General features: G+C 28.4%; 3 protein-coding genes across 3 annotated transcripts; 2 read left to right on the plus strand and 1 right to left on the minus strand.

Moving 5' to 3' along the window:
* Positions 1–372: 372 nt before the first annotated feature.
* On the minus strand, positions 373–1,144 carry LOC128953317 (multidrug resistance-associated protein 1-like). Its single transcript, XM_054298804.1, has 3 exons — positions 1,112–1,144; positions 512–1,009; positions 373–465 (listed from the first exon to the last, which is right to left on the minus strand). Exons 1-3 carry the CDS (start codon positions 1,142–1,144, stop codon positions 373–375), a joined length of 624 nt encoding a protein of 207 aa, XP_054154779.1.
* A 1,427-nt stretch (positions 1,145–2,571) lies between these two features.
* Positions 2,572–8,691, plus strand: LOC128953318 (ATP-binding cassette sub-family C member 3-like). The gene is made up of 12 exons (XM_054298805.1): positions 2,572–2,604; positions 2,696–3,465; positions 3,871–4,004; positions 4,099–4,230; positions 4,362–4,603; positions 4,668–4,952; positions 5,173–5,311; positions 5,369–5,773; positions 5,854–6,008; positions 6,392–6,822; positions 7,283–7,829; positions 8,059–8,691. The coding sequence occupies exons 1-12, from the start codon at positions 2,572–2,574 to the stop codon at positions 8,689–8,691; spliced, it is 3,906 nt and encodes a 1,301-aa protein (XP_054154780.1).
* A 1,274-nt stretch (positions 8,692–9,965) lies between these two features.
* LOC128953319 (multidrug resistance-associated protein 1-like) lies at positions 9,966–15,754 on the plus strand. Its single transcript, XM_054298806.1, has 10 exons — positions 9,966–10,594; positions 10,952–11,085; positions 11,169–11,300; positions 11,396–11,637; positions 11,693–11,931; positions 12,378–12,841; positions 12,924–13,207; positions 13,597–14,042; positions 14,447–14,993; positions 15,122–15,754. The coding sequence occupies exons 1-10, from the start codon at positions 9,966–9,968 to the stop codon at positions 15,752–15,754; spliced, it is 3,750 nt and encodes a 1,249-aa protein (XP_054154781.1).
* The last annotated feature ends 64 nt before the right edge of the window (positions 15,755–15,818 follow it).

Below are 15,818 nucleotides of genomic sequence, written 5' to 3' on the forward strand. Positions count from 1 at the left end.
AAAGTTATTTTTATAAAAGTAATATATAAATAGGGACATACAGTAAAATAATTGGCGATCCCATTTGCAAACAATACGATAGTATATTAAACAATAGTGACCAAATAATTTTTGGCAAATATAGTTTTGTAATAATGGCAAACAAATTTCTATTATTATTATTATTACCATGTTTAATTTTATCATTACTACTATTATTAAGGTTTATATGTTTAGCCGATGATAATGATGATGATAATGGTGACCATTGTTTTAAAAAGCGCCTATAGTTATAGCCACTACTGTCCTCCCGGCGCAGTGCCCATAGATCATCAAATACTAATGACTTGTTTAGCCAACCTTTTATTAGTAATCTATTCACCCATTGGTATGTTATACGCGATGCATAGGATGCGCCCGATTTGGGACAAACAGTATGTTTGGTCCATAAGTCGGAGTCAGTGTCGGTATAATTGTTGCTATTTTCTGGTGGCAATTGATCGGAAAATGTACAGTAGATTAACAGACAAACAGTTAGCGCAAACTTTATACAATAGAGTATAAATTCATAGTTATATAGTATATCTTGTGTAGCATATGTAGCCAATGATAGACCACTTAAAATAGTGTCCAATAATAGGTATAACCAAATCCAACCATTGGTCGTAATACCGGACAATCGGTGAACGAAAAACACAAAACAAAGCGCTAGTCTTGTGATTGTTTGTATGGCAACGGCTATAATGTATGCCGTACTGGGACTGTCCGACCATTGATATTTGCGACACAAACTCAATGCTAACATTGCTATTAGGATACCAGTGCTGACAATGGCCACAAACAGTCTACTAATGTTATATAAGTTCCATTTGATAACATTTTTATTAACACCTGTGCGGCCAATGATGTATTTGTATAACAGGTTCGGTATGTATAACCACATGAACAGACAGGGAATCCATACGAACCATGTGTTGAGCATACATGAGCTCAGTGTTGGTCTTGTAGTAAACCATACAATTTGTTTATCCTAATTGTATATTAAATTATCATAAATTTATAAAAATTTATGATAATTTTTTTTTCACTTTATAGCTATTTTTAAAATTATTATTTTTTAGTTTATACTTACGAATAACTTATCACTGCATATATTTTCAAACATTATTTTTTTAATAATTCAATAATAAATTACAATAATTGAAAATTTGTTTTTTTTTAAAAATAAACTAGTTTTAAATTATAAAAATTTATTATCAACATTGGTGTTGTTTAAGTACGAAATTTTTAAATTTGCGATTAGATTTTAGTTTTTTTAAAAAAACTAATTAATTTTTAATCTATCTATATATCTGTTATTTATGATTATTTCAAAAACAAAAAAAACACATAATTTAAATAAACTATAATTTATAATTAAAAGTTTAACAATAAAATTAATTGTTAAGCATTTATTGATTAATTAGTATTATCTATAAAATATATATTTATAATTTTTATTATCAATTAACTATAATAATAATCATATTTGATTAAAATGTTTATAACTAATGTGTGTATCTAAAAATAATATTAAAAATTAAATAAATAAATTTAATAATTATCTAAATAAATAATGAATGAATCAATTAATTCTAATTTATAATATTTATATAAATATTATTATTAATAATAAAAAATTAATTAATAAAATATATTTTTTTTAATTATATGTTTATATGATTAGTAGAAAAAAATAAATTAAAAATAAAATAAATAAACAAATAAATAAAAAAATAAACCAAATCAATTAGTAATAGTACTTTTAATACTGTATTATAAAATATATACAATTTTATTACATTTCATTATCATAAATTTATTAATCTAAAAAATAATAACAAAATATTGATAATTATAATAATAATAAACAATTTAATAGTATTTTTTAGATAATACACAATTAAATATTTATTATATATTTGTATGTTATAAATTTATATCAGTGTTTCGATAGGGAGGGGTTGAGAGGGGTAAGGCCACCTTACCCCCTGAGATCAATTTTTTTTATTTTTGATTAATGTAAAGTTTAGTATTAAACAAAAAATATAAATACTAATTGAGTTTTAATATAAATAAATATATAATAATAATAATCCTAAATCACCACCGGTTAGACTGCCTTTCCCCAGTACGGCAAACAGTGCGGCAAATAATTATAATTATTAATATTTTTTTTTTATTATATACTGTAGATACAGTACTGTTATATTATTTATTTAATATTTTGTTTTTTAATAATATAAATAATTTTTTGTTTTAAAAATATTAAGGAAATAACATTTAAATATTAACAATACTATATTGTTAATTAATTAATATTATATTAATATATTGATAAAAAAATTCAATTTATTTAGCATTCAATGTCATTAATAATAATGTTTTTTTTGCAAATATGTTGTCTCATTGTAATAAAATTTAATTAAAAATATATATATATATATATTATTGTATTAAATGTTAAGATTAAATTGAAATGTATTATTTTTTAAAAAATAATAATAATAATAACAATATTTATTTAACAAAAATTTAGTTTCCGAAATTATAATGTTTGAAAGTATATGTAATGATAAACTATTGGTAAGTATTTAATACAATAATTATAATTAATAATAAATTAGTCAAATAAAACTAATTAATGCTTTAATTATGTTTAATGTTTAACTAATAGGATAAACAAATTGTATGGTTTACTACCAGACCATCATTGAGCTCATGTATGCTGAATACATGGTTCGTATGGATACCCAGTCTGTTCGTGTGGTTATACATACCGTACATGTTATACAAATATAATAGTAGTATACGTATGGATAGCAATAAAAATGTAATCAAATGGAACTTATATAACACCAGTAGATTGTTTGTGGCCATTGCCAGCACTGGTATCCTAATATCAATGTTAGCATTGAGTTTGTGCCGCAAATATCAATGGTCGGACAGTCCCAGTACGGCATACATTATAGCCGTTGCCATTCAAACCATTACAAGACTAGAGCTTTGTTTTGTGTTTTTCATTCACCAATTATCAGGTATTACGACCAGTGGTTGGATTTGGTTATACCTATTATTGGATACTATTTTAAGTGGTCTATCACTGGCTACATATGCCACTCATAATATGCTAGAAAATTATGAATTCATACTCTATTGTATAAATTTTGTACTAACTGTCTGTCTATTAATCTACTGTACATTTGCCGATCAATTGCCACTAGAAAATTGCAACAACTTTTATACCGATACTGACTCCGACTTATGGACTAAACATACTGTTTGTCCCAAATCGGGCGCATCCTATGCATCGCGTATAACCTATCAGTGGGTAAATCGGCTACTATTGAAAGGTTGGCTAAACAAGTCACTAGTATTTGACGATCTATGGGCACTGCGCCGGGAGGACAGTACTCTCTATAATTATAATCGTTTTTTGAAACAATGGTCACCATTAACATCATCATCAAAATCGGCTAAACATATTATAAATACTAACACTATATATAATTATAAAAATAATAATACTAATAAAATTAAACATGGTAATACTAGAAATTTGTTTATCATTATTACTAAACTATATTTGCCAAAAATTATTTGGTCACTATTGTTTTGTATACTATCATATTGTTTGCAAATGGTATCGCCTATTATACTACAGTATGTCCATGTTTATTTAATTATAAATTGTAAATTGTTTTGTTTTATAAATTTTTTTGGTATTATTATTTATAAACTTTTAAATATTGTTTAAATGCATATTAAAGTTAATATAACTTAATATATTATATATTAGTTTTATTTTTTTTTTATTTTTTTTTGTAAATAATTATTTATTTTTAAAAATAGTTTAATGATTAAGTTTATTGAAGATCCCGGTGCTCCCCAATGGCACGGCTATGTCTATACTATACTATTGTTGGCCATCAATGTTATCGCTGCCATTGTTCAGGCAATGTTTAGCGAGTATATCGGTTCAACATGTAATTAATGATTTACATAAAATATATATATAAATAATTAATTAATTATGTGATTAAAATTTGATATTTCTTTATTTGATTGAATTATATAAAGGTTTACGTATTAAATCGTGTCTAACATCAGCCGTCTATCGCAAGTCACTAGTGCTGAGTAATAGTGCCAAACGGCGCACACCTACCGGTGAAATAGTCAACATTATGGCCATTGATTGCCAACGAATTAGCGGTTAATTAGTTTTTCATATTTTCAATTATTTTTTTCATATTTTTTTCATATTTTTTCATATTTTTTCATATTTTTTCATATTTTTTCATATTTTTTATCAATTATTTCAATTATCTCTTTTATAAATTAAGATGAAACCGTAAATCTGATTACAATACTATCAAATCCTATTCAACTCATAATAGCCGTCTATCTGTTATACCTACAATTAGGTGTGGCCACATTTGTCGGCCTATCCTATATGTTGGTATCGCTTATCATCAATGTTTTAGTCGGTTTATATACTGTACTATTGACTAACCAATTGATGTCAATCAAAGACAAACGTCAAAACTTGATGAACGAAATACTTAACGGAATTAAAATTTTAAAAGTATTTAATTTAATAAAAATATTTTATAATTTAAATTTTTTTTATTAATAATTAAAATACTCAGTTGTATGCCTGGGAGGAGGCGTTTATGGGTTTAGTTGAAAAAATTAGGACCAAAGAGTTGGACAAATTTGTTAGATTTGGCCAATCGATTACCGTTTATATTGTATTAAGTTTTACCAGTCCATTAATTTTCCAATTGATAACCTATTGTACGTATGTGGCCATCAATCAGGGTGACCAACTGCACCAAATAAATGCATCAAAAATATTTGTATCGCTGGCATTGTTTAATTTGGTCAGGCAGATAATGTTTACATTGCCAATAACGTTTAATGCAATTACATTGGTAACTATACAAACTATAAAATTTGTATAAAAAGCATAATAAATAACTTAAAGCACTTAATTAATTATTTTTTTAATTGTTAAAAATCTGTAAATATGTTTAATAATAATAATAATAGTTAGTACATCATAGATAAAAGTCAAATTATTTTATATTATAATTTATAATTAATTTAATTTATATATTTATTTTTTTTATACTATTTAATAATTAATTTCAGATATACGTATCATTCAAACGTATTGAACAGTTTCTCAATAGTGATGAACACTTGAATTATATTGAAAACAATATATCAAATAATAATTGTTTGATTAATGTTGAAAATGCATCGTTTAATTGGGAATCAGATATAAATAGTATTAATAGTGATAATAATAATAATAAACCGATTTTACATAATATTAATCTCAAAGTAATTGATGGACAGTTTGTGGCAATAGTAGGCAGTGTCGGGTCCGGTAAGAGTTCATTGATGTCGGCCCTGTTTGGCGATATGAATCTGATAAGTGACGGTAAGGGTAGAGTCAACATTAGGTCTGGTATTAGTATAGCTTATGTACCACAACAGGCCTGGATATTGAACTGTACGATCAAAGAGAATATATTGTTTGGTAAACCCATGAACAGGGAACTGTATGATCAGGTGCTCGACATGTGTGCACTCATAGAGGACTTACTACAGCTGCCAGACGGCGATCAGACAGTGATCGGCGAAAAGGGTGTTAATCTGAGTGGCGGTCAAAAACAAAGAGTCAGTTTAGCCCGAGCTGTCTATTCCGGTGCCGATCTATACTTACTCGACGATCCACTTTCTGCTGGTATTTAGTTATAATATAATAATAATAATTTTATTTACTATACCAACAAACAACTAAAAACATATATATTTTTAATTCAGTGGACAGTCATGTGGCCAAAACAATTGTCAGAAAAGTACTCGACTCGAGAACCGGTATTCTCAACAATAAAACCCGTTTATTAGTAACAAATCAATTGTTTGTATTACCCGATGTCGACCTAATTGTTGTCATAAAAGACGGCATAATTACAAGTGTCGGTACTTATGATAATCTATTGGAAAATGATTGTTATTTTTCCGAATTAATTCAACAATATTTATCTGATAATACTATTGATAAAAATACAGATAATATTAGTATCGATTATTTTAATGATGATTGCGATGATAATAATAATATTAATAATATTAATAGTAATAATATTTATACTATTGTAAAACCCATTAACGACAACAACAACATTCAAAAAACATTGACTAATGAGGAAACGGTAGAAATTGGCCAGGTCAAATTTAGTGTAGGTATTACCAATAATAATACCCACCCGCCCACACACATACACACTCACAAACTTTATTTAATTAATTAATATAATTTTACAATAATTATTTTTCATTAATTTTTTTGTTATCTTAGCTTTACATGAAATATGCCAAACATTTAGGTCCGTACTGTTCACTGGGTTTCCTATTGTCAATAATCACATACAATGGCCTACTGTTTGGTTCATCGTTTTGGTTATCAATATTTAGCAACAATATTGACATCAATACCAGTAGTAGCCAACAATCATCGGCTAATACTACTACTACTACTACTAACGACTACTACTATTATTTGGCCATTTTTAGTATCTTTGTCGGCGCTACTATTGTTACAACATTGACCAGCCGTTTGTTTATTGTCTACGGTATACGTCGGGCCTCCACTCGTCTACACCGGCAACTGTTGTCGAGTGTAATGCATTCACCGATGAATTACTTCGATAGGACACCAATCGGCCGACTGATGAACCGATTTGGTAACGACACCGATGTTATGGATCGATCGCTACTGTTTACTATCAAGTATTTAATTGATTTAATAATTAATTAATTAATTATATATATATATACAGTATATTATATTATTATATTTATATCTAATTTAAATATAAATATAATAAATATAAATATAAACTTTTTTTAATATTACTTTATTATTAATATTATTATTGTTTAACTAACAAAAAAAACAACAACAAAAAGTATAACAATAGATGCCTTTTTACAATTGATTGGTATAATAGTAACGATATCTATAAAGACACCATTGTTTTTGGCACCACTGGCACTGGTAGCTGTTATTTACTATGTAGTCCAGGTTAGATTATTTAAACTATATTTATATATTTATTATTAATTATTTTTGTTTTGTTATTTTGTTTTAGTTTATTTATATTAAAACTTCACGACAACTAAAACGGTAAGCATTTAAGTCTGTTTTAATAATAATAATAATAAAATACAATATAAAATAAACTCATAGTTTAGAGTCGACTACACGATCGCCAATATATTCACATTTTGGTCAAACATTGGCCGGTTTGTCCAGCATTAGGGCCTACAAGTGTATCGATCGGTTTGTACGGGAATCCGATAGACGAGTAGACATCAATCAGATGTGTCTCTATCCTAATGTTGTAGCAAACAGTTGTCTACAGATTTGGTTGACATCACTCAGCAATTGTCTGTTATTTTTTGCCGCACTGTTTGCCGTACTGGGGAAAGGCAGTCTAACCGGCAGCGATATAGGACTATCCCTATCCTATGCACTGTCGTTGACACTAATTTTAGACCAGTTTATCAAATCGTTTTCACAGTTGGAAAACAATATGGTTTCAGTCGAACGTATTGACGAATACTGTCGATTGGAAAGTGAATCCGATTGGCATCGATGTGATGATGACTACCCGTTAGCCGATAACTGGCCCGACAGGGGATCCGTTAGGTTTGAGGGTTATGCCACCAGATATTGGATTGGATTGGATTTGATACTCAATGATATTGATGTCAATATTAAACCGGGAGAAAAGGTATTATTATTATTTGAAGTATATTTTATATATAACTTATAAATAAATCTATACCTACTGTATAACTAAAATAAATTATAGTTATCTTCTATAAACATAACATTTAATTAATTTTAAGTAAAATAAAAATATTAATGCTAATAATTTTTAGATTTTAAATTATTTTTTAAAAATTAATTTACAATAATTCTAAATCACTTATTTAATATTATTATTTTTTAAATAACAGATAGGTATTGTTGGCCGAACCGGTGCTGGAAAGTCATCGCTAACTTTGGCTCTGTTTAGGCTCATTGAACCAGCAATGGGTCGGATAGTCATTGATGGCATAGATATCGGACGGTTAGGTCTACACGAGTTGCGCTCTCGGCTAACAATTATACCTCAAGAACCCATACTATTTTCGGGTACAATTCGCTTCAATTTGGATCCGTTTGGCCAGTTTTCCGACGATCACTTGTGGACAGTGTTAGATCAGTCGCATCTCAAAGAATTTGTTGCCGCCAATGATCGGGGACTCGACTGGTCGGTCGCCGAATCGGGTGATAACATGAGTGTTGGTCAACGACAGCTCATATGTCTGGCACGGGCTCTGTTACGTAACACTCATATCCTTATCCTCGATGAGGCCACGGCTACTGTCGACATCGAAACCGATGCACTCATACAGCAAACCATACGTCAAGAGTTTAGTTCGTCGACTGTCCTAACGATTGCCCACCGAATCAATACAATTATGGACTCCGATCGGGTGTTAGTCCTCGACAGCGGACGGGTAGCCGAGTTTGCCGAACCCGACAGTTTGCTGGCAAACAAATTGTCAATTTTTTATACACTGGCCAGTGATGCCGGTATTGTTTGATTTATTAGTTTTTAATTATAAATTTTTCTCAATAATTAATACAAATTATATTATAAATTAATTAATATTTATATATTTATTTTTTCTTAAATATTAAAAAATATCCTAATTTATATTATATATATACTGTAAACATATTTAAATTGGCGACTATTATCTAGTTTTTATTAATTTCATATTTAAAAACTTATAATTTAATAAATTTATTTAATTTAGTTTTTAATTATAAATTTTTCTCAATAATTAATACAAATTATATTATAAATTAATTAATTAATATTTATATATTTATTTTTTCTTAAATATTAAAAAATATCCTAATTTATATTATATATATACTGTAAACATATTTAAATTGGCGACTATTATCTAGTTTTTATTAATTTCATATTTAAAAACTTATAATTTAATAAATTTATTTAATTTAGTTTTAATTATAATTTTAAAAAAATTATTTTTTACTTAATTAATATTTTTTACTGTATATAAATAATTTAATATTTTATTAATCAGTGACTTTACTATTATGTTTATTTGACTACAATTACTAATAACTATTACTAATACTAATAAGTTTTTTTTGATTTAATCATTATTATTATTTAGTTGAATTTTAAAAATAATTATTATTAGTTTTAACTATTATATTTGTAATTTAAATTATAGCATTATATAATGAAAATAATTGTATGAATTCTATGATTTTAAAAATATATAATATATAATTTATATATATCATTAAATTAATAATATAAAAATCAGAGTTAATTCAATTTATTGCTAACTAATTCAAATTAATTTTTTAAAACTAAATTAAATGCTTTTTCATTGAAATAATATTCAATTTTAAAATATATATTATTTTCAATAATATAAAATTATTGTATTAGTTGTTATAATTGAATTGTATTTTTAATAAATTGAATATATATATATAATATATTTAACAAATATATATATATATATATATATATATATATAGTTTTTTTTGTTAACAAAATTTATTATATATATATACATTTTAATCATATGTTAAAAAATAACAATGTTTGAAAATATATGTAATGATAAACTATTTGTAAGTATTAATAATATAATAAAATTAAGCTAAATATATTTTATTTTATTTTTTTAAATAGGATAAACTTAATGTATGGTTTACTAATAGTCCATCACTGAGCTCATGTATGCTGAATACATGGTTCGTATGGATACCCTGTCTGTTTATGTGGTTATACATACCGTACCTGTTATACAAATACAATAGTATACGTATGGATAGCAATAAAAATGTTATCAAATGGAACTTATATAACACTAGTAGACTGTTTGTGGTCATTGCCAGCACTGGTATCCTAATAGCAATGCTAACATTGAGTTTGTGCCGCAAATATCTATGGGCTAACAGTCCCAGCACTGCATACATCATAGCAGTTGCCATTCAAACCATTACACGACTATCTCTTTGTTCTGTGTTTTTCGTCCACCGATTGACCGACATTACGACCAGTGGTTGGATTTGGTTATACCTATTAGTAGATACAATTTTAAGTGGTCTATCAGTGGCTACATATGCTACACATAATATGCTAGAAAATTATGAATTTATACTCTATTGTATAAACTTTGCGCTAACTGTTTGTCTATTAATCTACTGTACATTTGCTGATCAATTGCTACCAGAAAATAGCAACAATAATACAGATACTGATCATGACTTATGGATCAAACATATTGTTTGTCCAAAATCGGGCGCATCCTATGCATCGCGCATAACCTATCAGTGGGTAAATCGGCTACTATTGAAAGGTTGGCTAAACAAGTCACTAGTATTTGATGATCTATGGGCACTGAGCCGGGAGGACAGTAGTGTCTATAACTATAAGCGCTTTTTGAAACAATGGTCACCATCATCATCATCTTCAGCTAAACATATTATTAATAATTATAATAATAATAATACTAATAAAATTAAACATGGTAATTCTAGAAATATGTTTGCCATCATTACTAAACTATATTTACCAAAAATTATTTGGTCACTATTGTTTTGTATACTATCGTATTGTTTGCAAATGGGATCGCCAATAATTTTACTGTATGTCCATGTTTATTATTTAATTATTTTTATTTATATATTTTTTATTTACTTTATATTATTTATATATCTATATATAGTAACTTTTAGCTACTAATTAAAAGTTTTTAAAAAAAAAAAATAATATTTATATAATTTTTTTGTGTGCAAATTATTTCACAGTTTAATGATTCAGTTTATTGAAGATCCCGGTGCTCCCCAATGGCACGGCTATGTCTATACTGTACTATTGGTTATCATAAATGTATTTGCTTCAATTGTCCAGGCAATGTTTAACGAGTATATCGGTGCTACATGTAAAATAATAATAAGCAATTAAATAATAAAATATAATATAATTATAAAAATATATATATATATTTATAATTATTTATAATAGGTTTACGTATTAAATCGTGTCTAACATCAGCCGTCTATCGCAAGTCACTAGTGCTGAGCAATAGTGCCAAACGGCGCACACCTACCGGTGAAATAGTCAACATTATGGCCATTGATTGCCAACGAATTAGCGGTTAATTTATAATAATATTTTATAATTTTTTATTTATCTATCTATCTATATATATATATATATATATTAATTTTTTCATTTATTTATATGCGCAGAGCAAGCCGTCAATCTGATTACAATACTATCAAATCCTATTCAACTGATAATAGCCGTCTATTTGTTATACCAACAGTTAGGTGTGGCCGCATTTGCCGGCATAATATATATGTTTGTATCGTTAATTTTGAATGTTTTAGTCGGTTTATTTACTTTACAATTGAATAAACAAATGATGTCAATCAAAGACAAACGTCAAAACTTGATGAACGAAATATTGAACGGAATTAAAGTTTTAAAAGTATTAATTTTATTTAATTTTTTTTTGATTAATTGTTTTCTGAATTGACTTCCAGTTGTATGCCTGGGAGGAGGCGTTTATGGGTTTAGTTGAAAAAATTAGGACCAAAGAGTTGGACAAATTTATTTCAATTGGCCAATCGATTACCGTTTATGTTGTATTAAGTTTTACCAGTCCAGCAATCGTCCAATTGATTACCTATTGTACGTATGTGGCCATCAATAAGGGTGACCAACTGAACCAATTGAATGCATCCAAAATATTTGTATCACTGGCATTGTTTAATTTGATCAGGCAAATTATGCTTACATTACCAATATCGTTTAATGCTATTACATTGGTAACTATTCAATCAAAACAAATTTTTTTTTTAATATAAATTACATTATATTTATCTATATATATTTTTTTTGTTACATTTGTTTACAATTATTTATTTATATTAATTACTAATAATTAATATACAATTAGTCTAATTATTTTTAAACAATATTATATATATATATATTATATATATTATTGTAATTAAATTAATTTATATTTAGATGTATTTAATGTTAAATTATTTTTGAATACTATTTATTATAATAATTTCAGATTTACGTAGCATTCAAACGAATTGAACAGTTTCTCAATAGTGATGAACACTTGGATTATATTGAAAACAATTTATCAAATAATTGTATTATTAATGTTGAAAATGCATCGTTTAATTGGGAATCCGATACTAATTGTATTAGTAATAGTAGTAATAATAATACAAATAATATAAAACCGATTTTACATAATATTAATCTCAAAGTAATTGACGGCCAGTTTATGGCAATAGTAGGCAGTGTCGGGTCCGGTAAGAGTTCACTGATGTCGGCCCTGTTTGGCGATATGGATCTGATTGGCAGTAATGGTAGAGTCAATGTTAGACCAGATATTAGTGTAGCCTATGTTCCACAACAGGCCTGGATATTGAACTGTACGGTCAAAGAGAATATATTGTTTGGTAAACCCATGGATCAGGAATTGTATGACCGGGTGCTCGACACGTGTGCACTCAGAGAGGACTTACTACAGTTGTCCGACGGCGACGAGACAGAGATCGGCGAAAAGGGCGTTAATCTGAGTGGCGGTCAAAAACAAAGAGTCAGTTTAGCCCGAGCTGTCTATTCCGGTGCCGATCTATACCTACTCGACGATCCACTTTCTGCCGGTATTTAGTTATAATATAATAATAATAATTTTATTTACTATACCAACAAACAACTAAAAATATATATATATTTTTAATTCAGTGGACAGTCATGTGGCCAAACATATTGTCAGAAAAGTACTCGACTCGAGAACCGGTATTCTAAGCAATAAAACCCGTTTATTAGTAACAAATCAATTGTTTGTATTACCCGATGTCGACCTAATTGTTGTCATAAAAGACGGCATAATTACAAGTGTCGGTACTTATGATAATCTATTGGAAAATGATTGTTATTTTTTCGATTTAATTCAACAATATTTAGCTGAAAGTAGTAGTAGTAGTAGTGATAAAATTCCAGATAATATTAATATAGATTATTATAATTATAATGATTATTGTGATGACAATAATTTAAAAATTACTAAACTAATTGATAATAATGTTATTAGTCATAATAATAGTAATTCAATTGATACTATTGTAAAACCCATTAACAACATAAATAAATTAAAACCTTTGATTAATGAGGAAACGGTAGAAATTGGCCAGGTCAAATTTAGTGTATGTATTATTAAATTAATTTCATTGTAAATATAATTAAATATTAATATTATTAAATATTAATATTATTAAATAGTAAAATCATAAATAAATAAATAATTGTATTATTAAAAGTTATATACAATTTTATATATTATTATATAATAAATTATATATATATATATATATATATATATATATATAATTTTTATTTTGTTTTATAAATATTGCAGATATATATGAAATATGCCAAACATTTAGGTTCGTACTGTTCAATGGGTTATCTATTGTCAATAATCACATACAATGGCCTACAAATTGGATCATCGTTTTGGTTGACAATATTTAGCAACAATATTGGCGGCCAACCATCACCACCACCACCATCATCATCATCATCAACATCAGCATCGGTTGGCTCAGGAATGGCTTCCGACCACTACTACTATTTGGCAATATTTAGTGCATTTATTGGCTGTTCAATTGTTACACTAACGCTTAGCCGTTTGTTTATAATCTACGGTATATGTCGGGCCTCCACTCGTCTACACCGGCAACTGTTGTCGAGTGTAATGCATTCACCGATGAATTACTTCGATAGGACACCAATCGGCCGACTGATGAACCGATTTGGTAACGACACCGATGTATTGGATCGCTTACTACTGTTTAATATCAAGTATTTAATTGATTGATTAATTGATTGATTAATTGATTAGATTAATGAAATATACTTTAATTATTTTTATTATTCAATTATTTTTATTTGACAAACAAACAAAAAAGTGTAACTATGGATAACTTATTACAATTAATTGGTATAATAGTAACGGTATCTATAAAGACACCATTGTTTTTGGCACCACTGGCACTGGTAGCTGTTATTTACTATTTAGTTCAGGTTAGATATAATGGTAAAATATAAATATAAACTTTATATAAACTATTTTTGTTTTGTTTTAATACATTTTTAGTTTATTTATATTAAAACTTCACGACAATTAAAACGGTAAGCATTTAATCTCTAATTTATTAGAATAATAATAACAAAATACAATAAAAATTATAATTTCAAAATTATAGCTTAGAGTCGACCACCCGATCGCCAATATATTCACATTTTGGTCAAACACTTGACGGTGTGTCAAGCATTAGAGCTTACGGCTGTACCGATCGGTTTGTACGGGAATCCAATAGACGAGTAGACATCAATCAGATGTGTCTCTATCCTAATGTTGTGGCAAACAGTTGGCTAAAAATTTGGTTGACATCACTCAGCAATTGTTTGCTATTTTTTGCCGCAATGTTTGCCGTACTGGGGAAAGGCAGTCTAACCGGCAGCGATATAGGACTATCCCTATCCTATGCAATGTCGTTGACCATAATGTTAGACCAGTTTATCAAAGGGTTTTCACTGTTGGAAAACAATATGGTTTCAGTCGAACGTATTGACGAATACTGTCGATTGGAAAGTGAATCCGATTGGCATCGATGTGATGATGACTACCCGTTAGCCGATAACTGGCCCGATAGGGGATCAGTTAGGTTTGAGAGTTATGCCACTAGATATAGGATTGGATTGGATTTGGTTCTCAATGATATTGATGTGGATATTAAACCGGGCGAAAAGGTATTATATATATATATATTGTAGATGAAAAATTAATTATTATAAAATTTTAAAAACAATTTTCTTTAAAATATTCAAATATCTAAATTAAGTCATAAAATTAAATATTTTTTTATTCTGACAAACAGATAGGTATTGTTGGACGAACCGGTGCTGGAAAGTCATCGCTAACTTTGGCTCTGTTTAGGCTCATTGAACCAGCAATGGGTCGGATAGTCATCGATGGCATAGATATCGGACGGTTAGGTCTACACGAGTTGCGCTCTCGGCTAACAATTATACCTCAAGAACCCATACTATTTTCGGGTACAATTCGCTTCAATTTGGATCCGTTTGGCCAGTTTTCCGACGATCACTTGTGGACAGTGTTAGAACAGTTGCATCTCAAAGAGTTTGTTGCCGCCAGTGATCGGGGACTCGACTGGACGGTCGCCGAATCGGGTGATAACATGAGTGTTGGTCAACGACAGCTCATATGTCTGGCACGGGCTCTGTTACGTAACACTCGTGTCCTTATCCTCGATGAGGCCACGGCTGCCGTCGACGTCGAAACCGATGCACTCATACAGCAAACCATACGTCAAGAGTTTAGGTCGTCGACTGTCCTAACGATTGCCCACCGAATCAACACAATTATGGACTCCGATCGGGTGTTAGTCCTCGACAACGGACGGGTAGCCGATTTTGCGGAACCCGATGTTTTACTAAAAAACAATTTGTCGATTTTTTATACACTGGCCAGAGATGCCGGTGTTATATGATTTCATATTAAAAACTTATTAAAAAAATATTTAGTAGATTATTTAAAAAAATGTTATAAATATT

Source organism: Oppia nitens, unplaced genomic scaffold (assembly GCF_028296485.1).
Source record: "Oppia nitens isolate AA-2021 unplaced genomic scaffold, nextdenovo-longstitch-racon4-pilon3 scaffold21_pilon_pilon_pilon, whole genome shotgun sequence".
Classification (NCBI taxonomy): Eukaryota; Metazoa; Arthropoda; class Arachnida; order Sarcoptiformes; family Oppiidae; genus Oppia; species Oppia nitens.